Source organism: Anolis sagrei, chromosome 2, assembly GCF_037176765.1.
Source record: "Anolis sagrei isolate rAnoSag1 chromosome 2, rAnoSag1.mat, whole genome shotgun sequence".
Taxonomy (NCBI): Eukaryota; Metazoa; Chordata; class Lepidosauria; order Squamata; family Dactyloidae; genus Anolis; species Anolis sagrei.
The window spans coordinates 182,379,268-182,406,959 of record NC_090022.1 but is presented as its reverse complement, the minus strand read 5'-3'; the positions used below and the strand labels follow the sequence as shown (position 1 = coordinate 182,406,959).

The 27,692-nt window shown below is 41.5% G+C and overlaps 2 protein-coding genes across 5 annotated transcripts in view; one reads left to right on the top strand and one right to left on the bottom strand.

Moving 5' to 3' along the window:
- Positions 1-26,220, bottom strand: part of ARSG (arylsulfatase G) — a 151,121-nt gene extending 124,901 nt beyond the window's left edge. For 2 of the 4 annotated variants that reach the window (XM_060763054.2, XM_060763059.2), the window contains exon 1: positions 26,061-26,219. The gene's annotated coding sequence lies outside the window, so the exon portion shown is untranslated. Of the gene's footprint in view, positions 1-20,874; positions 21,155-26,060 lie in introns of those variants that run through there. The other 2 variants (XM_060763062.2, XM_060763060.2) reach the window with 2 other exon arrangements.
- SLC16A6 (solute carrier family 16 member 6) lies at positions 1,938-18,727 on the top strand. The gene is made up of 6 exons (XM_060763064.2): positions 1,938-2,370; positions 7,471-7,712; positions 9,179-9,322; positions 9,694-9,822; positions 12,600-13,427; positions 14,917-18,727. Exons 2-6 carry the CDS (start codon positions 7,478-7,480, stop codon positions 15,150-15,152), a joined length of 1,572 nt encoding a protein of 523 aa, XP_060619047.2. The 5' UTR covers positions 1,938-2,370; positions 7,471-7,477; the 3' UTR covers positions 15,153-18,727.
- Positions 26,221-27,692: the final 1,472 nt, after the last annotated feature.

Genomic DNA, 27,692 nt, shown 5'->3' with positions numbered 1-27,692 from the left:
AGGCCTTACTGGTGCGTTATTTAAACTGTTATGTTTATTCATATCATGATCTGATCACCATACTCAATACATCCCATATGCATGGGGGTATTAGGGTAACAATACAAAAGGTTTGCTAGGGTAGACCCTCTTTCACTCAGACTCAGCCCCCCCCCCCCGAACCAAACTCAACCCCCCCCCCCCCCGAATCAAAATCCTGGCTACGGGCCTGGCTTAGGTGATCCCTCGTTGTCAGGGTAGGATAGTTTTCCAGGATCAGTGTACTGCTGGTGGTTCCGTAGGTGACTGTGGAGCCCTATTCTTGATCTGCATCTTCTCCCGCAGTGAGGGCATTGGTTTCCAGGTGGAAGGCGGTCGGGGTTGGCTTTATGCCTCTTCCTCTTGGCACATTTCTCTCTTTCGCCCTCCGTTTCTGCCTCTTCAAATTCTGCAGCACTGCTGGTCACAGCTGACCTCCAGCTGGAGCGCCCAAGTGCCAGGGCTTCCCAGTTCTCAGTGTCTATGCCAGAGTTTTTAAGGTTGGCTTTGAGCCCTTGGACATGTAGCTTGGTGACGGACCAGCACCCTTTTTTTAGCAGGAAATGTATTTATTTTATTTCTATTTCAAATATTTCTACCGGGTGCTGGACGAGTGCCTGGCCGCTGTGGCTGTCTGGATGAGGATGAACAAGCTGAATATTAATCGTGACAAGACAGAGGTCCTTCTGGTCGATTGTAAATCGGATCGGGGTATAGGGTGGCAATCTGTGCTGGACGGGGTTACACTCCCCCTGAAGTCACAGGTTCACAGTTTGGGTGTCCTCTTGGATTCATCACTGTCACTTGAAGCTCAGGCGTCGGCGGTGTCCAGGAGGGCTTTTGCACAGTTGAGACTTGTGCGCCAACTGCGACCATACCTCGTGAAGGCGGATCTGGCCAGGGTGGTCCATGCCTTAGTCACCTCCAGATTGGATTACTGTAATGTGCTCTACGTGACGCTGCCCTTGAAAACGGCTCAGAAATTCCAACTGGTCCAACGGGCAGCAGCCAGGTTGTTAACTGGTGCTCCTTACAGGGAGAGGTCAACCCTCCTGTTTAAGAAGCTCCATTGGCTGCTGTTCATTTTCCGGTCCCAATTCAAGGTGCAGGTGCTTACCTACTAAGCTCTAAACAGTTTGGGACCCGCCTACCTGTGTGACCGTATCTCCGTATATGAACCCACATGATCTCTCCGATCATCTGGAGAGGCCCTGCTCACGATCCCACCTGCGTCGCAAGCGCGATTGGTGGGGATGAGGGACATGGCCTTCTCCGTGGTGGCCTCCCAACTCTGGAACTCTCTCCCCAAGGACATCAGACAAGCCCCAATGTTGGCAGTCTTTAGGAAGAGCTTGAAGACGTGGTTGTTCCAGTGTGCCTTCCCAGAATAGGAAACTCCAAGCATCATGTCCCAAATGCACTTCAGGAGATGTTAGCAGGGTATAAATAAAGGTTTATTATTATTATTATTACTATTATTATTACCCCACCTTTCTCTACCCCAAAGGGGGACTCAGGCTCAAGGCCTTGCCAAACTCCCAACTCCCTTGCCAGTGACTATAGCACTGAGCCACTGGCAGTTCCGAGCTTTAATTCTCTCACACCAGGTTGCTCCTGACACGACAAAACAAAAAATCGCCCCTCACCGTGGAAAGTTTAATGCCCCTTCTCTGCTGACTGCATCAAAGTCTCCTTCTCCCTCTCCCCCCTCCCCTCCGCAATGCGCATGCGTTCCCATGCCGCCGCTATTGCTGCCTCTCCGCGTGCGCGCGCGGTGTCTCACCCGCTTCCCTTTTTCCCTTTCCTCGCGCAGCGCACGCGACGGCGGCGCCTTCTTGAATTGCAGCTCGCTTGCAATGGCCAAGAACGACCCCGGCGCGCACATGGCGCTGCTGAGTCTTTTCCCCCCTCTCGTGTGCGCGCGCCGGGCCCGCCGGCAAAGACCGGCTCGAGCCGGTATCTATATATAAAGACAGACGCTCAGGCAGAGTAGGTTAGTAGGTGCAGGCAGCAGCTGGGCAAGGAACCTCAGAGAGAGGAAAGAAGGGGGAGAGAAAGAGAGGTGGGGGGAAAGGAAAGGGAGCAAAGCCAAGGCCAGGAGTCAAGTGAGCCAGAAGGGCATGGGGCAGCCTTGGCACAAGGAGAGAGAGCCCAGCGTTGGATGAGGGCTTCCTCTCTCTCTCTCTATATATATATACTAGACATATACATAGATCTGTTCTGCCAAAGCGGAAGGGATGTGTTGCTGACCAGGTCTTAAGCATCAGCTGCGCTTCTGGGGGGCTTTGGCGGGAAGGAGCCTCCTTTGCAGCAGCAGCAGCAGCAGCAGCAGCAACACCTTCATCTGACCTGGTAAGTGGACACGAGTTGGCTTCTCTTGTGCCCACACTTTGTTAGACAAATATTTCTACCTATATATTCACCTAAGTTCCTTCTTTTTGTTTAAATGATGCAATCCAGTTCTACAACCTGTGTCTTGGAGGGATCACAAAGTGATGGAAGGACAATATATAACCAAAGCGACAATATATGACCAAAACAAAAAAGAACAATGCTGGCAAAAAATTACAATGTTGGTGCTCTGTCATGGTTTTAGATATTTTAGAAACCCTCCTCCATCTGCATCCCAAGACATGCATTTAACCCCACTTTTACTTTGTCAGACAGACCAACTTGCCATGCGGCTATGACTAGACTTGCCTCTCTGCATTCAAACTTTGGGCCCTTCCACACAGTCATGTAACCCAGAATATCAAAGCAGAAAATGTGGGATTTTATTCAGCTGTGTGGAAGGGGCCTCAGAGCCCTTCCACACAGCCCTATATCCCAGAACATCAAGGCAGAAAATCCCTCATTATCTGCTTTGAACTGGAACATATGGCAGTGTGGACTCAGATAACCCAGTTCAAAGCAGATATTGTGGATTTGATATTCTGGGTTTATGGCTGTATGGAACCCCCCCCCCCTCCTTGTCATGAATCTTAACAATAGTACTAATATTAATATTTTGAACATATGGAAGGTAATGGCGTTTCATGCAGTCATGCTGGCCACATGACTTAGGAGGTGTCTACGGACAACGCCTGCTCTTCGGCTTAGAAATGGAGATGAGCACCAACTCCCAGAGTTGGACACAACTGGACTTAATGTCAGGGGAAACATATTCCTTTACCTTTATAAATATTATAAATATTCATGAATATTGTGTTGTATAGGGGAAACCTAACACAATAAAATATTGTATACCTTTACTATATTGTGGATATGTGAGTTGTTGTTGTTCCTCAAGGAAAGGCAGATGAGAAACAACAACCACAATGGGATAATCAAAAACATTTTAAGACCCTTTCACACTGTATAAAATCCACATTGAACTGGATTATATGGCAGTGTGGACTCCAATAATCCAGTTCAGTGTAGATATTGTGAATTATCTTTCTTAATATTCTGTGTTATATGGCTATGTTGAAGGGCTCTTAGAGGATGTGAATCTAGGGGGTCCCATTTATGATATAACTCTGGCCAGTCTGTAAACAAAACGAGGAGTTTCTTTGCCTTTTGGAGGATTCTCCCTTTGGTCACCTTCTCATTTGAGCAGGGCTCAGTGCCAATAACCCAGAATATACTCTGAAGTCTAGAAATCCACAGCAGGCAGGACTACATAGGGATTTTAGAGCCAACACCTGCAAGTAAGGAAATAGCCCAATAAGTAGAAGAGGTTGCTTAGGTTCCTTCCACACAGCCATATAACACAGAATATCAAGGCAGAAAATCCGACAATATCTGCTTTGAACTGGGATATCTGAGTCCACACTGCCATCTATCCCAGTTCAGATAATGTGGGATTTTATTCGGCTGTGTGGAAGGGTCTTAGACATCCAAAGGGGTTTTTTTCCCCCTGGAATGGGGGTTATCTCAAAAAGTCACCATACATAGGGGAAATTTTAGCTAAATGTACCTTTATACGGAAAATATTCATTACAAAATTACTCTCATTATATGTGTGTAAATGTGTGTGTGTTTATATATATATATACATACAGTATATGTGTGTGTGAGCATATATATATAATTTCATATGAGTTACATAAATATATGAGTTTGTTCATTATTTACTATGTATGGAAACTTTGGGGACCCCCTGTTTTGAAGGAGCCCTAGCATCTAGGATCCTGCTTAATATTTTGCAGATCAAACCAGTTCAAGGGAGCTGTCCTGCGCAGCTGAAGATTTGCCCAAGACTGGATCAGCCCAGCCGCACAGGCTTTTGCCCTAGACTTTCTGCTGTGTGGCCAAAGTGTAACGCAAAAGCCGCATGGCAGGAGAGCAGACCGTGAAGGCATTCTCCTTCTGCCCACTGAGCATTCAAAACCATCAGACGGGGGATAATTTCAACCTATTTGTTTGAAAGCTTGCAGCCATTTGTTTTAAAGCTTGTTCTATACTAGGCACCTATTGGGATCCCTCTACATTTGAGATTGTCCGGTCTTGTGGTTTCATAAGCACCTGCGCATTGCAGACTTCTGATAGCAATGGCTGTTGTGAGCCAATGCACACAGTCTTCCCCCGTCCTTTAAATTTGAAATGCATGTGCACTACTTTTTAAATGTAAAGGTCTTTTAAGACAGCATTACCCTGAAGTACAGATGCATTTCATGAATGGGCAGAGTCAGCATCTAATAAGGTGCCTGGGCACCAAGTTCAGAGGGACTGCCTCCTCCACTCTGTCTCAGGAAACGTGACAGAAATCTTTTTCTGTCACGCAGGAATCCATTTCAAAGAGTAATTCTGCACATCCATGAATGCTGCTAACAGATAACAGCAGAGAGATATCTTAAGATATGTCACATCACATCTTTTAATGTGCATACTCTTTTTAGAACAACCCCTAAATATTATTTTGTCTATATATTTCATTATTACTCTGCTAGATAAGCCTCAAAATCCAACTGTAATAAATTAAACAGGCTTAATTTATTACAGCTGGATTTTGAGGCTTATTTAGGAGTACACTGATTGCAGTGGGCATATATCTTGGGTGCATGTATGTATCATGTATGTCACTCAGTATGCTACCCACAACTTAACAATGAAATGCTCTTTATGAATAATATGTTTCACACACCAAGTGTAAGTTATTCTGTTCCAGTATAAAAAGTTAAATTTACATAATTTTTAATCAGGACTATTACTATGACAATATCCAGGTCTTTATTCCTCCTAAAAACTATTTAACAGTTAAAACTGATGGCCAAACATATTCATTTAATTATATGTTTACTTCTGATGGATTATTTGGTCTAACAAGGGTGTTTGCTACTGTACAGCACTAGAGGGCCTCTGCTCTTAAGGAAAGGAAAGGTAAATGCCCAATTCAAATACCCTGAAGTTCAGAGCCACTGGACTACTTTCATTCACTCTTTTCCAAGGCACTAACTATATTTGAAAACGAATGCACATTATGAAAATACACTGTGCTGATACCATTTGGGCTTTTGTTCATTTAAGATGTGTCATTGCTGATTCACTGCTTTGGAAGATATTGACCAAATACAACTCTTCAAACGAAAATTTGATTTCTATTTCCTGTGCTGGTCTATGACTGAAATAAATGATTTGATTTGAACTCTTCAAATGCATTAAATTACCTAAGAAGAGGTCACATTTGTCTATAGTGTTGCTTTAGTTTAGAACATATTACACTATGTAACACGATTTTTGTTCCTGGGTTATACATGCCATTTCTTAATTGGTTCCATCACAAAAGCATGGAAAAGATTTATTAAACTGCAAAAAACTTTGTTTTTGTGGGACATCTGCAGCATATTTTGCTATCGTTTTTCAATTACCATATATACTCAAGTATAGGCTGACCTGAACATAAGCCAAGGCACCTAATTTTACCACAAAAATCGGGGAAACGTAGTGACTCAAGTATAAACCGAGGGTGGGAAATGCAGCAGCTAATGGTAAATTTCAGAATAAAAATAGATACCAATAAAACTACATTAATTGAGGCATCAGTAAGTGGGTTAAATGTTCTTGAATATTTGCATAAAACTGTAATTTAAGGTAAGAATGTCCAACTCCTTCCAATAATAGTAAACAGAGTAAAATAATAAATGTAATAAAATTATATGAAATAGAGGTAATTAGGTAGCAATAGGTTAAATGTTCTTGAATATTTGCATAAAACTGTAATTTAAGGTAAGAATGTCCAACTCTGATTAAACCATTATTCTAACCTTCAATGTAAATGTGCTTATGTATCCTTCCAATAATAGTAAAGAGAGTAAAATAATAAATGTAATAAAATTATACTAATAACACAGCAAAATAAGAAATAACCTTGACTTGAATATAAGCTGAGGCGAGTTTTTTCAACCTAAAAAAGGGGCTGACAAATTAGGCTTATACTTGAGTATATACAGTAATATCTCCTAGAATCTCAACCAATTCAACATAGTTTGTGGCAGCCACAAAAACAATGTTTCTGGAGTAGAGCAACTACTTTCAAAGTAAGTGCTACACAATTAAACAGGAATAACATTTTCAAACCAGAAACAGATTTTTTTTCAAATTTTGTTGCATAGTGTTATTAATTGAATGTCAAAAAAACATGGAACATTGTATAGATTGTATAGTCGCACCAAGTCCTTCGGGAGATGTTAGCGGGGTACAAGTAAAGGTAATAATAATAATAATAATAATAATAATAATAATAATAGATTTGGCACAAAGATCCCACTCCATGCATGTTTAATATGATGTATAGTTTAGACTAAGAACAGTAAACTAAGACCAGTAATTTTGTTGTAATATGTTGTCCGGGCTTGGCCCCATGTAAGCTGCTCCGAGTCCCCATTGGGGAGATGATGGCGGGGGATAAATAAAGATTATTATTATTATTTCAGTAAGTAGTTCAATCAAAGTGCTTGATCAAGAACCTTGGATAGTGACAGTCAATGCAAGCACTCTAGCTGTACAGAATATTATAAATCAGGAACATGAGAAATGATAGTTCACAAAACTTTCCTGATATGCAGAACACAATGCAGGACTTCTGAAACTGACCGGTTTATGCTGCAACAGAGCTAGATGTTATCCAGCTGTAAACACAACCCAGAATTGCAAGTTTAGGATCATCTTGTTGCTGCTGGTGAAATTTCACATAGCTTTTGAGCTTGTCATGGGTTTTTATAACATTGTCTCTCCTGCACTGTATTTTGAGTCAGATGACTTAATTGCTTGTTCTTAAATGGAAACAGCTGGTCCTTATGAATAAGTACATTTTCTGGTTCCTAATTCAACTAGTCCAATCTGATCAGAAGAGGACAAACTTCGGTTGGGATACTGTATTTTGTTTTGAAGCAGCAACCAGATGAAAGGATACAGGCTTATGGCATGGTTTGGCAGGGTGTCCTGATCTCCAGTTCTTCTCTTCTGTTACAGAGCAAAAATGACTGTCAAAGCAACAAGAATGTCGTGCATCACTCCAAGTGTTTATACTAAAGTGCCTGATGGAGGATGGGGCTGGGTTGTGGCTTTTGCTTTCTTCTTTGTGGAGGCCCTGACGTACGGAATCATCAAGTCTTTCGGAGTCTTCTTTACGGACTTAATGGAAAGTTTTGACGAAAGCAACAGCAGGATATCATGGATAATCTCAATATGTGTGTTCGTACTAACATTTACAGGTAAGTGTACCAGAGATCTTAAACAAAAGATTCTTTAACAACCTGATCATATTAAGTTAAAGATGGTTCAATCCATTAATTTGATGGCCTTTAATGTGTCTTGTTCCACATATTCAGCTTCTAGGGCTGTTGGTTTTGTCTGTGTGCACATCCTTCACATATACCAGAAACTAAGATCAGCAAATATAGATGGAAATCACCTATGCTGATTTCACTGTCTCCTTATATGGGTGGCACTGCAATTTAAGGGAAAATTAAGCATTGCAAAGGAGTCGCAGTGGTGCACTGGGTTAAACCACTGAGCTACTGAACTTGCTGACTGAAAGGTTGGTGGTTTGAATCGGAGGAGCAGGGTGAGCTCCCATTGTTAGCCCCAGCTTCTGCCAACCTAGCAGTTCGAAAACAGGCAAATGTGAGTAGATCAATAGGTACCGCTTTAGTGGGAAGGTAACAGCACTCAATACAGTCATGCCGGCCACATGGCCTTGGCGGTGTCTACAGACAATGCTGGCTCTTCGGCTTAGAGGTAGAGATGAGCACCAACCCCCAGAGTTGGACTTAATGTTAAGAGTAAATGTTTACCTTTAAGCATTGCAAACTTACAAGAATCCAACCCTTTGATAAATTATATTGCTGTCTCACACAAAGGAAGGAGATGCTCTCATGGATTTAGAAATACTGTAAGGACAAGAAAAAATATAGGAAAAAACAAATGAACAAGGAATTTGAGACCTGTACTAGTTTTGGGAGGCGCAGAAGAGCAGAGTGGCTGGTTTTGGTGCGTATGGGACTAAAGAAATTCTTCCCATTTAATTTGTTATCCCTTTAGCATTTATTTCGAAGTCAACTCAATCAAACCAGCTCTTCTTTAAGGAAAGAAAACTCTGGATGATGACTCCAGAACAAAGCGAGCTTGTTTCCATCTCCCAGTTGTTTCCAGACTCAATTAAATCACATTAGATAGGCTTCTTGGATAATGTTCATTCCTGAAAGAGAGTGTGTATGCGTAGCAGCAGCTGCTCTGTTTGGTGGTTTATTTCAGTTTACTAAAATAGATGAAACTGTCTTTGGAGTCCTCTATCCGCTATATTTCAATGATAAAGGATTAAGCAAATAGAGGAGGCTATCTGTTCTGCATTCCTGCAACACATTATGCTGCACATTACACCACATTATGTGTTGTTTTGTACATGGGATTTGGGGAGGGATAGGGATAATTCCTGGAGCACTCCAAGTGATGGTTTTTTAAAAAAATATCCTTATAGCTCCACTCAAGACAAAACTTGCAAGTCCTTAATCCAAGTTATAAATTGATCCAAGTTATATATTTTTTTTAGAATAGTATGCAAGCGCAGCATTATATAACAAACCCCAGCACAGCTTCTTTTGGCATCATCGACTGACACTTACTGTTGAAATTTTAGGAGAGGCATAGTGGGAAAAACACACCTTTCTCTCTTTTGCAGCTCCTCTCTCTACAATACTATCTAATCGTTTTGGTCATCGTTTGGTGGTGATGATTGGAGGGTTGCTAATCAGCACTGGGATGGTTGCGGGCTCCTTTGCACGCACCGTTACTGAAATGTACATCTTCATTGGCATAGTCTCAGGTGAGTGAAGCTGCCATCTAGCTTAATTTTGCATCATATTTATATTATGGCTTAGAAGCAGGCCAAGAATTTAATAGATGTCTTGAATTTTTGGGAGTATCTGGCTTTGCTAAATGATCTTAGTTGTTCATAACATGAATTAAATTTACAAGCCTTGTACTATCTGACAGAGCATATATCGCAAGAAATCTGTCACAATGTATTCAAAGAAATGGAACAATTACATATACTGTTAATTGTAGGTTGCTAAACTTTCTATAGGTGGATGCTCAGTTAAAAAAAAAAATAAACGAGGACGCAAAACTAGCCCAGTATCAGCATTTTCTTTATTTTTCTTATCCTAATGGCATTTGTTTGGTAATTATTCACAGGACTAGGATACTGCCTTACCTTTCTCCCGACTGTCACCATCCTGTCACAGTACTTTGAGAAAAAGCGCTCACTAGTTACAGCAGTGGCTTCCACAGGAGAATGCTTTGCCGTCTTCTCTTTTGCACCAGGTACTGAAGAAGATATCCTCGTTTTAACTTTTGCACATGGTCACCTGAACCAGAGTGGGGAACCTTGTTCAACCTGAGGGCTTAATTAACCTTGAATAAGCATGACAGGAACTTTAAGTTAATGATGGGAGACAACCCACCACTGATGTGCAACTCCCCAACATGATTGTATGGTTCTTCCTAAACACACACTTTTCTGCTTGAAAATACTCCTCTCAGTAGATAGTGTGGGTTCAAATAAGGTTTCTAAGGGGGGCTAACCCCCTCATTCCCAGCATTCCTCTTATCCATGGCCTGTAATTAGGCTTTTAAAAAATCCTCTCCTAACACTAATAGAGGGTTTTGTTATTGTTGTTTTTAAAAGGTTGATTGCAGCATAGGGAGTAATTCTATCAAGCCTGGCTCACAGCATTGGAAACAGCAACAATCCCTTTCTCTAAAGCTGTGGTTCCCAAGCTTTGGGCCTTCAGGTGTTTTGGACTTCAACTCCCAGAAATCCCAGCCAACTTACCAGCTGTTAGGGACTGTGGGAGCTGAAGTTCAAAACATCTGGGGATTCACAGGTTGGGAACCACTGGTCTAAAATAAACTCCACATTGCACCTCACTCAGCACTGAAGTAAAAAAAGTTGAAGGGCAAGAGGTAGGAAGATTCTCTTGTGTCTAATCACAGATAGAGAGACTTTACTGACTCGGGAAGAGCACAGCAGCGCAGAGAAGCTGGTAAATAAAAAGGGATCCTCTTACTCTGCCACAATGATAAGACACATCAGGCCTGTAGATCAGACATATCCTATTCATGGCTTTGACTTTATACTATAACTCTAGAAGAGATCACATCATTTTTTTCTCCCCTACGAAGTTTTGAATAAAATCTGATTTGACATCAATTCTGGGGTAGACACGACTGAAACTGGTCTAGTCTCAACTGGGCTGACTGATTCTCAAACACAAAGCCCATGTCTACAGATTAGAGCACCTCTAATCTTGCTCCTTGCTAAAGCATTTGCCTAGAGTGGCGGTTCTCAACCTGTGGATCTCCAGGTGTTTTGGCCTTCAACTCCCAGAAATCTTAACAGCTGGTAAACTTGCTGGTATTTCTGGTAGTTGTAGGCCAAAACACTTGGGGACCCACAGGTTGAGAACCACTGGCCTAGAGTCAGATGAATTTGGACTCTGCAGTATGTAAGGGACCAAACCATAGTAAGAAAGTCTGAAGTCAAGTCTACCAAATTCCAACCCCAAAATCTTCCTGACAAGACATAAAAGCATACATTGTGTTACAAAACATCTATATAAATAAAAATGTAATGTTCATTTGTGGGATTAACAGAACTCAAAAACCACTGGACAAAATTGACACCAAATTTGGACACAAGACACCTAACAACCCAATGTATGTCCTTCACTAAAAAAATTGATTTTTTCATTTGGGAGTTGTAATTGCTGGGATTTATAGTTCACCTACAATCAAAGAACATTCTGAACCCCACCAACGATTGAATTGAACCAATTTTGGCACACAGTTCTCCCATGACCAACAGAAAATACTTGAAGAGTTTGGTGGGCAGTGTCCTTTGATTTTGGAGTTGTAGTTCACCTACATCCAAAGATCACTGTGGACTCAAACAATGATGGATCTGGACCAAACTCTACAAGAATACTAAATATGCCCAAATGTGAACACTGGTGGAGTTTGGGGAAATAGAATCTTGACATTTGGGATTTGTAGTTGCTGGGATTTATAGTTCACCTACAATCACAGAGCATTCTGAACCCCACCAACAACAGAATTGGGCCAAACCTCCCACACAGAACCCCCATGTAGGCCGCAGCAACGTGTGGCAGGGGATGGCTAGTTAATAAATAAATCTTTTATCGAACCAAAATATCTCTGCCCTTAATGCAGGAATCTGATGCCTCAACAAAAGCACAGATTATATTTCTTTGCATAATTGGATGTAGAAAATATTTTTCTGTTGCCTTCACCAAAAAGCCCTAAATCGTTTCATAAAACAGGGCTAAAAGATATTCCGTCAAGCCTTCAGAATGAACACTATTTGTTAGAACCATCTGTCAATCCATCACTCCTTTCCAAGTAGCCAGTTCCTCTTTTGTTTAGAATAAAACCCAAGAACGCCTACTGGCTGGAAAATACACTTGTGGGATGGAGGGCTAAATCTAATACAACTTGAAGGAGGCAGGAAATTCAAGTTTCTGTACAATTCCCTAACTGCCATACAGAAGAGATATTGCAAAGGGGATCAGTGATACTTTTGTTAAGAAGTATATTCCAAACCCATACATCCCACTACTGGTTGTGTAAACTGAAACAACACAGGAATTTCAACCTGGCATTATTTTCCTTTGCAGAACATGTTCTTAGACACAATCCAGTGGGATCCCAGTATAGATTTCCCAAGCTAAATGTCCCCCAGTTGGAAAGGCTAATAGGCTATTTTAGTATACAAGCCATTTAATCTCTTATGAAACCCAAAACCTGGAGTCTTGGAGGGGTGAATTCCACTCAGCTTACATGAAGGTGTCAAGATAAAATGTACTTTACCCCTAGTACTTTTCCAAAGTGGAAGATCCTCTGTCTGTAAAACCTAATGCATGAAACCTACATTATCCTATATGCTCTTCTGTCTTTGGTCTCTGCCAGGGGTGTGTGTAATTTTTGAAGCAGGTTTGAATCCCAAAAAGTGTGCTTTTATGTAGCATTATCAACTAAAGCCACCTGCTACAATAATATTTCTTTTCTCCCTTATTCTGTAGCTATCACTGCTTTGAAGGAACACATTGGCTGGAGACACAGCCTCTTGTTTGTTGGTCTACTGCAGCTTGGAATCGTGGCTTGTGGGGCACTGCTACGGCCCATCATAATCAAAGCCCAGGAAGTAGTGAAAGTCTCCCCTGCAGAAGAGCAAAGAGAGACAAAGTACATGCTTGAAAACGAACAGACCCGCACCTCTATAGATTCTATTGACTCAGGAGTAGAAGTAACTACCTCACCTCGCAACCTGTCTGAAGATGCCAAATTGAAACTGAAAAGTGAAGACGAACCAAAGGAAAACACTGAGATGCTTACAGAATCTAGTAGCATTCCAACCAAGGAACCAAAAATCCAGCTGCTAGACTTCTCCATATTGAAAGACTATGGCTTTATTTGTTACGCACTTTTTGGTTTATTTGCAACTCTGGGATTCTTTGCCCCTTCCCTATACATCATTCCTCTCAGCATAAGCCTTGGCATCAACAAGGACTCCTCTGCATACATCCTGTCAGCGATGGCGATTGCTGAGGTCTTTGGCAGAATCAGTGCTGGCTGGGTCCTCAACAAAAAACCCATCCGGAAAATATACATTGAACTCATCTCTGTCATTCTGCTGGACGTCGCCCTCTTTGCCTTCCCTCTAGCTTATGAATTTTGGGGACTCATGATGTGTAGCATTTTCTTTGGTTTTATGCTTGGGACTGTAGCAGGCACGCACATTCCTATGCTGGCAGAAGATGACGTGGTTGGCATTGAGCGGATGTCGTCTGCCGCAGGAGTTTACGTATTTATTCAAAGTTTATCAGGGTTGGCTGGACCACCCCTTGCAGGTAAAAATGAGTAGCGTAACGGAAATCATCCAAATGTTTGCATTGTGTTTAGTAGTGGTTACTAACAGAGAGTCAGGGAATGGAAGCTGGTGTATCCCTGCAAAAAGCTAGAGCTAGGCGATGAGCAATCTCAGAATACTCCAGGACAGAGAAGATCCTACAGAACATTTATTTGATTTATTCTGCTTTTCATCTAATGTGGAACCCAAACAGGCCAAATATTTCCAAAACCACACATTCAAACATGTAGCCTTGCTATCTACTGTAGTCTGATTCTAAAACTTTAGATCCCAAAATCCCTGTCCCATTATATACAGTGGTGAAGTAAAATGACAGACAACTCAAATAAATACCAGAGAAAGCCTGATGTTCTGTGAAATGACTTAGGGCTACATCAGTAGGTTAGGCCATGAGTGGATGACTTGTCTTGTGGTCAACCAGAGAACATCATAGCCATGGATACACTTGCCTAGCAATTTTTGTTGCTTAAGGAAACTTGCCTGATGTGTTGAAAAGTTTTGTTCTGCAGATTTAGTATATTACTCCTACTGTAACATACAGAACATACAGCCCAATGATTGGTTGATCAATGCAAAAAATGATTTTTTTTCATTGTATTGCTGGGGAAAATCAACTGAAAATCGCACTTCCATGCAGCACAGTGCAGATTTGTTTAATAACTGCGATTTTCAAAACAACTTCCAACAACATTCCTAAAACTGTTTACAAGCTTGAGTTCACAAGACGATTGGGCTGAAGTCCAAAGCACATTTACTTGGAAGTACATTTCACTGAAGTCAATGGGACATCATTTTCAGTAAATTAGTGAGCTCACCTTCTAAATAAGGGAAATTCAGTTACAAGCCAAAAGGATGGAGAGTACACATGTTTATACAAGTTTTCCCCCTCAGAAACTACTTCTGCAAGAACCTCCCAGCTCCTAAACTGCTTATTTACATCCATGCTACAGTTCATGGAGACTACAGAAGGGAAACATTATATTGGGGTTTTTTTTCTCAGTACCTTCCAGCACTGCTTTCCTTTTTTCCAAGCTCCCCAAACTGCTTTTTGAACTTGAGAAAGATCATCTTGAGTGTTCTGTAAATAGCTCTGAAAGGTCCAATCTTTTTAGGTACAATGTACCTAAAATGTACATGCTAAACGCAATGGTATTATTTTATTGTGTCATAAGTGATTTGAGAAACTGCAACTGAGAGTATTGGCCATCTGCAGAGAAGCTGCCCAGGGGATGCCTGGATGTGTTACCATCCTGTAGGAGGCTTTTCTCATGTCCCTGCATGGGAAGCTGGAGCTCACAGACGGGAGCTCATCCTGTTTCATGGATTTGAACCGCCGACTTTCAAGTCAGCAATTCAGCCAGCACAAGGGTTTAACCCATTGCGCCATCACAGCTCTTACAATGCAATGGTATAAACTGGAGTTGTTAATGTGTTTAATATGTCTCCTCTCTATCTCTCTCTCTACCCAGGTATGCTAGTGGATACTACGAAGAATTACAGCTCTGCATTCTATTCCTGTGCTGCTGGCATGCTGCTGGCTGCGGTGTTTCTTTCTTTGGTGACACCTTGCAAGAAGTGTCAAAGTAAGAAGCAGCCAATGCAAGAGAAAGAGACAAAGACTTTGCAGGAAGTGCCAGATGATTTTATAGAACCCGATCTTGGGAAAAACGAGGAGTCTGAAAGAGGTTGTGAGAGTATGGCTTGAATTTTCAAAATATATATAGTTCAAGATTTGGGCAAAAGCAAGTCAGCTCCAGTCCACCTTCTAAAAACCACACTTTTAAAGGGAATGCAAAAGCAAAAATAATGTGAATATTATCAGTCTTTTCAGAATTATTTTTGTTGTAAACATGGAATGTTAAAATTTGTTCACACGCTCCTACCCAGCATGACATTGCGGTTCAAATTCTCATATTCCCAAGGAGTCACAGGCCACATCTAAAATTACCAATTCAAAATAATGACGGTGAAAGAAAATAATGACGGTGAAAGAAAATATAATGTGGGTCATTGTTTATTATCTGCTAATCTCTTATATCAAGAAATGCTAAAATGTTAATTAGCAAGAAAATAATGGTGGCACAAGAGAGTTGATTTGGTAAAACATTCTGAACTTCAGTATTTTTTAGTTTTTATATCAAAGCAAAAGGATTTTTGTAGTTAGTATTTTCAGGGGAAGGAGGATTGGGTTAGATAGTATACTGAGAACAGGGTTGGTGAATCTGTAGCTCTTCAGATGTTGGTTTCACTCTTCCCTTAGCAAATGTTTAAGGATGGGTGAGAGATGGAGCCCAACAACATCTGGAAAGCCACAAGGTCTGTGTGTACCTTAACCTAGAGAATTAACAGAGGACTTTGTTTTTCAAAAAAAAACATGCTTGAATTTCATAAATGCTGGGAAGTAGGAAGCTACCACTTCTGTTTTATGGCCAGTTCCTATTTCAGGTATTTCTTGAGAAAATTCTATTTCACTCCCAGGTTCAAATTCTTAACAGCCCAATTCTGTGCTTGCTTATTCATGACTGTAAGCCCGATTACTTTAAATAGGACTTAAATCCAAGGCAACATGATAATTGCAATCTTAGGATTGCAAGCTGGTGTCCTTACCTTGGAACTGAGTCTCACTGAACAGATCAAGAGTTGCTTCTGAGCAGGTTCAAACTGTTGGAAGACTTTTACTCCCCGTTTGGCTGTTAGAAAAACAAGATTGTATCCTGTTTTAATTTAAAATTAGTATTTATTGTTATTTTAAAAGTATTGGAGTCTGCCTTGTAGAAGATTTTTTTTTTTAAAAAAAAACTCTTTGCCGGCCTCTTTGGTGCGTTATTTTCTTAATGATTTTGAGGGTTTTTTAAAAATGTTAGTAGCTATACTCGCAATCTTTTTCTATTAAAGAGAGTTGGAAATGCAGGCTATGGGCTTAAATACTTCACACCAAGAACTGAGGCTGATTCTTCTTCCATACGTCCTCCCCAAATGCATAATTACAGGAGTGGACTTGCAGGCTGCACTGCATCCCCCAGCCACTGAACAGCTGCCCTTGCACACCTTAAGGACAGCAGTAATACAACTGGGTGCACCTATGCAGCCCATCAATGGCTGGTGTGATTTAGCTAAACCTGTAAGCTCTCCCCAACCGTTGCTGTTCCACAAGAGTACCATGCTATGTTGCATAAGGAAGTACAAAATACCTCTTTCTGCAACATCCTAGAAAAACACATGTGGGCAGCATTGGTGTTGTACTGGCATATGAGGATTCAAGCCAATATCTTATGGAAATGAAGCTTACCCATGCCGTTTTGGAGTACAATCCCCAGAACACCAGAAGTATTGTTTCAAGTGGTAATGCACTGAAGGCAGGGTCTTGAACCAGTTTTTTTTCATGTCAGGAGTGACTTGAAAAACTGCAGGTCGCTTCTGGTGTAAGAGAATTGGCTGTCTGCAAGGACATTGCCCATGGGATGCTTGGATGTTTTACCATCCTGTGGAAGGCTTCTCTCATGTTCCCACATGGGAAGCTGGAGCTGACAGACAGGAGCTCACCTTGCTTCCCAGATTCGAACCACCAATCTTTCGGCCAGTAGTCCTGCTGGCACAAAGGTTTAACCCATTGCACCACCGGGGGGGGGGGGGGAGTTCCTTCTTGAACCAGTAAAATACTTGAAGTATATTAGGTATGGTGTTGTGCATGTTCACAACAGCGATTTACTGTAAAGTAATAATCACATGGCTGGTCAAAGTATATATAAACAGATTCTTCAGTCATTAGCTCCATACAATTCCCAGTGATGGCATATGAGTCAAATGTGTCAACCATGTTTTGAGACATTAGGTACTTGTAAAATTTACACTCGCTAGGTATGGTTTGAAAAACTCAACATTGCTGGGACCATAGTGCAGTAAAGGAAAAAAAAGTATGCAAGTATGGAAGTTTACATTATAACAAGAATATGTTACAACTGCCACAGGCATCAATAATTGGTCCAAATATTTTAACACTATAACCTTGGATGGATATTAAATGTAGTAGCACAGACCTCAGATGAGAAAACTGCTGGTGGATTCTGAGGGCTGGATTTTTCTCCCATTTGCAGTCAATTGTGTGTAAAGAAAGGGAATTCTAAAATATAGAAACGTGTTAGCTATTCGGTCACTCCTAACTGATAGCTATTAAAGGTGACACAAGCCTGCTTGCCCCACTTTTACGCATCTTTTCATCAACTCAGGGGGACACAATAATACAACAAAACGGTCTGTTTTGGTTCCTAAGACACACTGTACAGGTTCAAACATTCCTCCATATTTTTATGGGGGGTAGCAATGTATAATGATAGCTCTGCTAAGATATGCATGTATGATCAGGCACAGAAATGAGCAAGAATCTAGGACAGGGGACAGGACTTGAATCCTGAATTTGAAAACCCTGCAATAATAATACGACTTGGGCTGAAGACCCAAAATTGCTGGGGTGATTTTCAAAAGAGCATGCTTTCAAAATAAGTATCTTTTACAACACGAGGGTGAGATCTTATTTCAAAGTATGCTTTGTCTAATTCAGTTCTGTTCAAGGTATTAATATGTCCAAAATGCATGAAACAGTGTTCTCACATCAAAGTGGCTTTAGCAAATCAACCCGTGCTCATTGCCTAAAAACTATGGAAATCATGTTGCAGTTTTAATGTCTTGGTATACCTTCAGCACTTTATCATATAGAGTAGAACCTCGATAAATTGCAGCAGACGTGGCACTTGATAAGGCAGTAGTTAACTTTTCTGTTCCTGAACTAGTGAGTAAATGAACAAAACAAGGCTTGAGTCCATAAAATTGTGTTATTTATTTATTTATTTAGCAAGTGTACCTTACCTCTTGTTCACTGCTGTACTTCTAGAAAAGAAGTAAAAATGCTGTATAATGGTAAATGTAATATTAAGTAATGCAAGGCCTCAATGTGGTCCTTATGCTATTAGAACTGTCAAGTTGACATGGTAAGGAACCTATTAGTTGTATGTGGCAAAAGCTAGTTGTCCTGCAGATTAACGAGGTTCTACTGTATTTTAATGGGTTTCCAATACTAAATAGTGACAGATATAATTGACTGCATCATAATTTCCTCTATATGTATATGCCATATTAGCATGGCCTGGAGGGAGTGTGTTCATGTGTACAAGAAATCCAAAACTAAACATGATCATAACATAGCTGGTTTGCTCTGTACTGTAATCTGTGAACTCTACAAGTGCTACCAAATACTGAATTTTGCAATAAACTTTTTTTAATGAATATCACTGTTTCAATTTAATGGCTCCTTTTCAAATCCTACACCTCCCTGTTCATATCTTAGCCCTGACAGCAGTAGAAGAAGCTGAAGATCAATCCTGATAAGACAGAGGTCCTCCTGGTCGATCGTAAACCGGATCGGGGTATAGGGTGGTCACCTGTGTTGGACGGGGTTACACTCCCCCTAAAGCCACAGGTCCGCAGTTTGGGTGTCCTCTTGGATTCTTCGCTTACACTTGAGGCCCAGGTGTCGGCGGTATCCGGGAGGGCCTTTGCGCAACTGAGACTTGTGCGCCAACTGCGACCATACCTCGTGAAGGCTGATCTGGCCGGGGTGGTCCACGCCTTGGTCACCTCTAGAATGGACTACTGCAATGCGCTCTACGTGGGGCTGCCCTTGAAGACGGCTCGGAAACTTCAATTGGTCCAGCGGGCAGCAGCCAGGATGCTAACCGGGGCTCATTATCAAGAGAGGTCTACCCCTCTGTTTAAGGAGCTCCACTGGCTGCCATTTATTTTCCGAGCCCAATTCAAGGTGCAGGTGCTCACCTACAAAGCCCTAAACGGTTTGGGACCACCCTACCTGCGTGACCGCATCACCATCTACGAACCCACATGCTCGCTCTGGTCATCTGGAGAGGCCCTGCTCGTGATCCCACCCACGTCGCAAGCGCGCTTGGTGGGGACATGGGACAGGGCCTTTTCTGTGGCGGCCCCCCGACTTTGGAACACCCTCCCAAAAGATCTCAGACAGGCCCCTTCTCTAGCCGTGTTCAGAAGGAATTTAAAAACTTGGCTGTTCCGTTGTGCCTTCTCAGACTAGGAATCCCCACCCCAAGTCCTAGTAGCACCTTAGCATAACTAATCGTCGCTGCACACCGCACTTTTATTCGTTTTTTAACATGCATGCCAATGTCATAAACACAATGAGGGCTGTGCATATTTCATATAGGAAGTTTCAAGCTTTAACTTTGCAAGCAGTAAACCAAAGTTTGGAGTGCTACTTTTGAAAATGAACTTGTTATTTAACTCATTATCTGCTCTGACAACAAATGGTTTATTTTTATTGTTACTACAATCTAGAGATAGCTCATGTGTTCGCTCCTTACAAATTACTGCAGTGACACTTCAAAATACAAGAAAATGTTCTCTAGCACATGCAAGTGGCGAATTAAGATATTGCAACTAGGTAAGTTTGAGAAAAGTGTACAAAGCAAGCCTTTCCACCTAGCTGCTACATAGAACGGTTCCTAACACATTAATAATAACTTTATTCTTGTATCCCGCCACCATCTCCCCAGAGGGACTCGGAGCAGCTTACACATGGCACAAGATGCCTAAAAACAAAACATAAAATAAGCACAGTACAAAATACAACAAGCAAACACATATAAACATCAACTAATGCTTAATAAAATTGTGCTCATCAATCAATGACGGTAAACTGCTATAAACATGTCCACACCGTAAACAATAGAACAAGGGAATAGGATAGTACAGAGCTGTAACAATGGAGAGAAGGCATAGGATAAAGTGCAGGACTGCGTGACTGTTGCACAGAACAACTAAGGATTAGGCGTTCTCAAAAGCTTATCTGAACAGCCAGGTCTTCAGGTCCCTTCAGAAGGAGGACAATGTGGGGGCCTGTCTGGTCTCCCTGGAGAGGGTGTTCCAAAGCAGGGGGGCCATTGCCAAAGAGGCCCTCTCCCTCATCCCCACCAACCACGCTTGTGATGGTGGGACCAAGAGGACGGCCTCCCCAGCAGATCTAAGAGACTGCACCAGTTCATAGGGGGAGATGCACTCTGAATTGGGACCGGAAGTTTAGCAGCCAATGGAGTTGCTTGAGTAGGGATATCAAATGCTCCCTATAGCTATGCGACCCTTCCTACTCAGCCACCCATTTTTCAGGCTATGAATATTCCCACCATTCTTGAATTTCACTTAAAAGTAATGAATTATAGCCCTGGTTCATAACAGCTAAAATCAACACTATTCCCTTTCATTAATGCAAAATATAACTATAATGGGCCCTTTATATGCTTGAATTTGATTCCACGACACCCCTATTTGTTCTTGGGAATTTTAAAAGAAAAAATTCAAGCTACTGATGGCTGAAATCAAGAAGTTACAAGACTGACTCTACTTACCAAGGTAGAAGGTATTTCCCCTTCATGCCATGCAATTTCCCAGCCTATAGTCTCTTCCCATTTATGGGTTTGTCTTTCACGACTTTTGGTTGATTTCAGTAAAATCAATGAAAGAGATCCTAACGTAAAAGTCTGCCTAATATTGATATAAGCACTATTCTAAACACACATTATGACATGTAAGAGAGTTCATAGTAGTCGGCGCAGGTGGTATTTTGTTGTCAAGTCATCTGTGGTTACTATTATCTTTTTTTAATATTCACTATTAACCTGCCCTACTTCTTTATTCCTTGACTTTCTTCAGTAACTGTTCTAGCTCTTCACTATTATCTACTAATATATTATCTACAACAGTTCAAATTACCATCTGCCAAGAACCTGAATAAATTCATAGGCTTTTGTACACATAGGGCAGAGTGGGCAAGTACTGCAGATACAAGGCTAATTTGCTGCTGCAACACCCTCCAGTGGCCACAAAAACTGCTGAAAAACAACCAAACAAACAAAATAACCACATAAGAGCCCTGAAGCCCACTTACGGTTTTGAAAAACTAGTATTTATTTATATTATACAGCTAATTCATTGTTTGGTTGGCCAGGAAAAAAAGAGTCTAGTTATTCCAGAAAACAGCCTTAGGATACTGAACATTAACATGGGGAGGGGTCTTCATTCATTCTACATACAGAGAGATGTATTCAAGCCCAGACATAATACGATTGCTTTTTAACACAAGGGAAAACATTTAGGAAATATTTGTTTTCAAAGAGTACTTGTTTATATATTTCTGTTTGCTCTAAATCTCATGCTTTTGAAACTTCAAGAAGAGCTATTAGGAGTGGTGGGTAACAAATAAAATTATTATTATTATTATTATTATTATTATTATTATTATTGTTGAGATATAGGTGAAACATTTGTTTTTTGCCTGCCTTGATATGTGGCATGTCAATTTCTGAAGAAAAAAAAGGAATAGTACATATTCCTGATTGAAAAAAATGCTGGCCTGACCTGTACTTTAAACATATGATTTCAGAAATCATATTAGATAAAGTACATTTTGCTTTAAAGGTAATAGATGGGTCCTTCAAGACCATTTTTTGTTAAAACATCACTATCAGTATCCACTTTAGACTAGAAGAGACCGCACACATATATACAGCCTTGAAGTTGATACCATTTTTTTCTGAAGCAAAAGAAAAGATGGCCTAAAGAAAACACTTGTGTCTGCCTAAATAAACATTCAGATTGATTGTCATAACACTAAAATGTGGGGCTGGTTTATGAATTTATGAACTATTGTGGCCTCAAAGGATTTTCATATGAATTAACCTTTCATTCATACCAAAGTAAAATAATAATTTTTGTATTATTGCTACAGAGAAGTGAATCTGTAGGAACATCTACAGGGCTGGGCTTTAGCATAGCAGGTTAACTGCCAGCTGCAGTAAATTTTGCCAACCGAAAGATTGACAGTTCAAAGCCCGGGTCAGGGTGACCTTATGGCCTTTAGCCCAGCTTCTGCCTACCTATCAGTTTCGAAAACAGCAATGTAAGTAGATAAATTGGTACCACTTAAGCGGGGAGTATTTAAGGCACCCATAAGGAAATGCTAGAAAAATGCCAGAAATTTAATCAAGGAGGAAGTTTACAAAGTTCTTTGGAAAAGTGGAGCAACCCCATGGGTGGAACTGAGCACAGCCTCCAAGATGCTGAAGATGGGAAGGCCTATGTTTACCTCTGTACAGTTATCTGTCCTGTCAGTGTATAACAGCATTGAATGTTTGCTGTATATGTGTTCTGCGATCCGTTCTGAGTCCTCTTCGGGGTGAGAAGGGAAGAATAAAACTACTGTAAATAAATATATAAATAAATCTATATATTGTCATAACAAGTACATCACAACAGTATTTCCTGGAAATTAAGAAAGGAACAAGGGTGAAATGTGACTTGAAGTGCCTTGGGATCCCCTTCAGGGACAATATTTTAAATTTATTTATTTATTTGCTACATTTGTATACCACCCCTCTCAGTCCGCAGGTGACTTGAGGCGGTTCACAAGGCAACAATTCAATGCCAACAACATCATAAAAACATTAAAACATTAAAAAGCATTAACACATCCATTAAAACCATGACAATAGTAAAAACAATCATTTTGTCTCCTAGGTAAAAACATAATCCAATCTCATAGTCCAATTGTTCCATAGTCCTATGTCTAATTACACTGCTTTTTCAACGCCTGCTCAAATAGCCAGGTCTTGACTTTTTTTCGAAGGTCAAAAGGGAAGGGACTGATCTAATGTCCCTAGGAAGGGCATTCCATAGTCAAGGGGCCACCACTGAGAAGGCCCTGTCTCTCGTCCCTGCCAGACGTATTTGTAACGCAGACGGAGTCGAGAGCAGGGCCTCCCCAGACGATCTTAACATCCTAGATGGTTCATAACCCTTCATTCACACAAATGAATTAATCTCATAAGGTGAATCATCACATTCTTTTCCTGATTTAGATAAGTTAATCAGAAACTATCAAAAAGAAAAAATCCAGCATCTTGTCCTTTCTGAAACATTACTGTCCTCTGCTCTTGTTAACAAGTACTGTGATATTAGAAAAATCAAAAGTGGTATAGTGGTTCAAGTGCTGGATTATGACTCTGGAGACCAGGTTCGAATCCTTGCTCAAACATGGAAACTCAATGGATGACTTTCTGCTATAAAGAAGGCAAAACCAAAAAGCCTTTGGAACAAACCTTACCAAGGAACCCCTGTGATGGAGTCACCTGCAGTCACCATTAGTCAGAAACGGCGTGAAGGCACACAGAAACCCTATGAGGAGGTATCTCCCTTTGTCAATGTTTTCATGGGAGTGCTGGTAGGTGGGAGCTAATACAGTGTGATCACGGAGAATTCAGTCTTTCCTTTTGCACTGCAGTGTGTCATAATTTATCTGCCATACAGGGGGGAAGGAAGGTAACCAGTGCTCCCCAATATATATATATATATATATATATATATATATATATATATATATATATTGCAATGCCCCATCTAAGCATTTTTAAAGTTTTGGTGCCAACCCCTCAGCCCCAGTGCGAGAATATCCTGTCACCTGATGTTAATTTCCTTACAGCTTGTATATATATTCACACAATAATATTGACTTTTCTATGAAAGCAACAATTGTGCTTTGGATTTTTGTTCACAGATTTCTTGCTACAATCATATGCAGAACAAAAAGTCATTTTTATATATTTTGTATCACTTGTAATGTTACATTATATTACAACTGTACCCTTTGTTTGCTTTTGATACAATAAATACATACTTGTGATGATAAAAAAAACACTGAGAAGAGTGGGTTTGTGATGAAAGCTACCTCACTTTTCTGTGCTCATACTCTCCAAGGCCCCTTCCACACAGCTGCATAAAATCCACATTGAGCTGGATTATTGGGCAGTGTGGACTCAGACAATCCAGTTCAAAGCAGATATTGTGGATGATCTGCCTTGATATTCTGGGTTATATGGTTGTGTGAAAGGGCCCCTTAACTCTGCTCACTCCACTCTTCACTCCACTCTCTGCTCCCCTCTCTATTGCACCAGCTAATCCCCTTGTACATTCAGATTTTAATATTCAAAATGTGTATATCACAATTATATTGTATATTGCATTTACGTATTACGACATTTATATGCCGCCATTCTCACCCCGAAGGGGACTGAGAATGGCTTACAAGTAATATGTAAATGCAATATATTATATTATTATATTGTACCAAACCATTATGCTGTAGTATTATTAGTAATGCTACATCTATGTAAATAAAAAATGAAATGCTCATTTGTGGGATTAGCATAACTCAAAAACCATTGGACAAATTCACACTAAATTTGGACACTATAACCCTAACAGAACAAGTGACCATCACTCATAAAAAAACCCCAAAAAACAGCAGAAAGGACTTAAAACCCCAAAAAGCTAAATGACGAAAAGCTAAAGGACAACACAGAAAAAGGGAGGGAGGGAAGGAAGTGAAAAAAGAAAGAAACAAAGAAAGAAAGAGTGAAGGAAGCATGGAGGCAAAGAGCGAAGGAAGGAAGCAAAGAGCGAAGGAAGGAAGCAAAGAGCGAAGGAAGGAAGGAAAGAGGTAGAGAAAGAGAGAAAGAGGAAAGAAAAGAAAAGGGGGGAAGGAAGGAAAGATGTAGAGAAGGAAGGAAGGAGAGAAGGAAAGAAAAAAAGGGAAGGAAAGAGGGAGGGAAGGAAGGAGAGAAAGAAAGAAGAGAAAGAAGGAGGAAGGATGGAAGCAAAAAGTGAAGGAGTGAAGGAAGGAAGGAGGTAGGGAAAGAAGAGAGAAAGAAGAAGATAAAGAAAAGGGGGGAAGGAAGGAAAGAGGGAGCGAAGGAAGGAGGCAAAGAAGGGAAAGAAGAGGGAGGGAAAGAGAGAAGGAAGGATGGAAGCAAAAAGGAAAGGAAGGAAGGAAAGATGTAGAGAAGGAAGGAAGGAGAGAAAGAAAGAAAAAAGGGAAGGAAGAGGGAGCGAAGGATGGAGGGAAAGAAGGAGAGAAAGAGGAAGGATGGAAGCAAAAAGTGAAGGAAGGAAAGAAGGAGGTAGGGAAAGAAGAGAGAAAGAAGAAAATAAAGAAAAAGGGGAAGGAAGGACAGAGGGAGTGAAGGAAGGAGAGGAGAGAAGAAAGGAAAAAGGGAAGGAAGAAAAGAGGGAGCGAAGGAAGGAGGGAAAGAAGGGAAAGAAGTGGGAGGGAAGGAAAGAGAGAAGGAAGGATGGAAGCAAAAAGCAAAGGAAGGAAAGAGGTAGAGAAAGAAGAGAGAAAGAAGAAGATAAAGAAAAACGGGGAAGGCAGGAACGAGGTAGAGAAGGAAGGAGAAGAGCAAAGAAAAAAGGGAAGGAAAGAAAGAGGGAGCGAAGGACGGAGGGAAAGAAGGAGAGAGAAAAGGAGGATTGGCCACAGCAGCGCGTGGCGGGTTCAGCTAGTAAATAAATAAAATAGTCTTCCAGCAGCATCTCCAGCTGGTGAGCCGCGCGCCACACACCCCCTTCTCCTATTGGCTGGGCTGAGCGAAGAAGGCGGGGCGAGGAAGAAAAAGGAGGAAGAGGAGGGGGAGGGGAGAGAGAGGAGGCTGGAAAATTCCACTGGCGTGCCCCGCTTCCAAGGGCCCACCTTCCCTCCTACCTTTGAGAGAGGACTGACTGACTGACACACCGGCCGGAGAGTGAAACTTCTAAGCGCCTAGTTCCCCTCCTCCATGAAAGAAGCAGGCGCTCGCTCACTCAGAGCCGCTCACGGCCAGCTCTGACACTGCTCATGCGCCGGCACGTGCGGCAACAGCCTTGGCCCCGCCCCTCCTCCCGGGCCCGGCCAATCGGGATGCGCCAAGAGCTCGCGCTTCCTATTTTCCCCACCACCACTACCGCCAGCCTGCGCAAAAGTACCTTTGGAGGGTTGGCAGTCAGTTGTCTCTCATTGGCTACTCCTTCCGCCTATCATTGCTGAGGAAAAAGTGGTCTAAGACACAATTTGGATGTTTTCACTTACTGCCTAAAAGAGGCCCTGCGATTGCAACGCCTGGCGCACACTGCTCACTCCTCTCCTTCCACTTCCTCTCGCTTTTTAAGGAATCCCCTCAAAATGAACATAGTCCATCCAGCTGTCTTTGAACCTGGTGCATATAGCTTGCTGAACCTGAGTTGTTGTAGGTTTTTCGGGCTAGAAGCATTCTCTCCTGACGTTTCGCCTGCATTTATGGCGAAACGTCATATTGGGTTTATATATATGTGGGAAAAAGAACTCATGTCTGTTGGAGACTAGTATGAATGTTTCAATTGGCCACCTTGATTAGCATTTGATGGCCTGACAGTTTTTAGGTGTGGCTTATTCCTGCCTGGGGCATCCTTTGTTGAGAGGTGATTAGATGTTCCTGATTGTTTCTTCTCTGGAGTTCCCCGTGTTTGAGTTTTGTTCTCTATTTACTGTCCCGATTTTAAGGTTTTTTAATACTGGTAGCCAGATTTGGTTCATTTTCATGGTTTCCTCCTTTCTGTTGAAATTGTCCACATGCTTGTGGATTTCAATGGCTTCTCTGTGTAGCCTGACCTGGTGGTTGTGGGAGTGGTCCAGCATTTCGGTGTTCTCCAATAATATGCTGTGTCCAGGCTGGTTCATCAGGTGTGGCTGACTTCTCTGTCTGAATTAGTCTCAGTGCCTTTCATGTTCCTTGATTTGTGTTTGGACACTCTAACAACTACCATGTCAGACTACACAGAAAAGCCACTGAACTCCACAAGCATGTGGACAATTTCAACAGAAAGGAGGAAACCATGAAAGTGAACAAAATCTGGGTACTAGTATTTAAAAAAACTCTAAAATCAGGACAGTAAAGAACAACACTCAGAAAACAGGAATTCCACACAAGAAATAATTGGGGCCAGCTAACACCTCCCAACAAGATTCCCTCAGGCAGGAAGCAGCCAGGCTTTAAAGCTGCAAGGACATTCAATGCTAATCATACTGCTGAATTTGGTGAACCCTATGTAGACTTGTCCACAGCTGCATACACTTTAGTTGCCAATGCTATGAAATCACGAGAGTTGGAGCTTGCCCTGGCACTGGTCCTCTTTGGAGAAAAAGGCTAATAAAGGCCTTGTAAAACTACAGCAGTCATGATTCCATAGCATTGAGCCGTGGTGTCAAGATGCATTCATTCTGCAGTGTAGATGCAGCCCAGGACATTTGAAGACATGAAAACCGACTGGGCAAATCACACTTATCCCAGCCTCCAAGGAAAGAACAGGCAAACACCCTCTG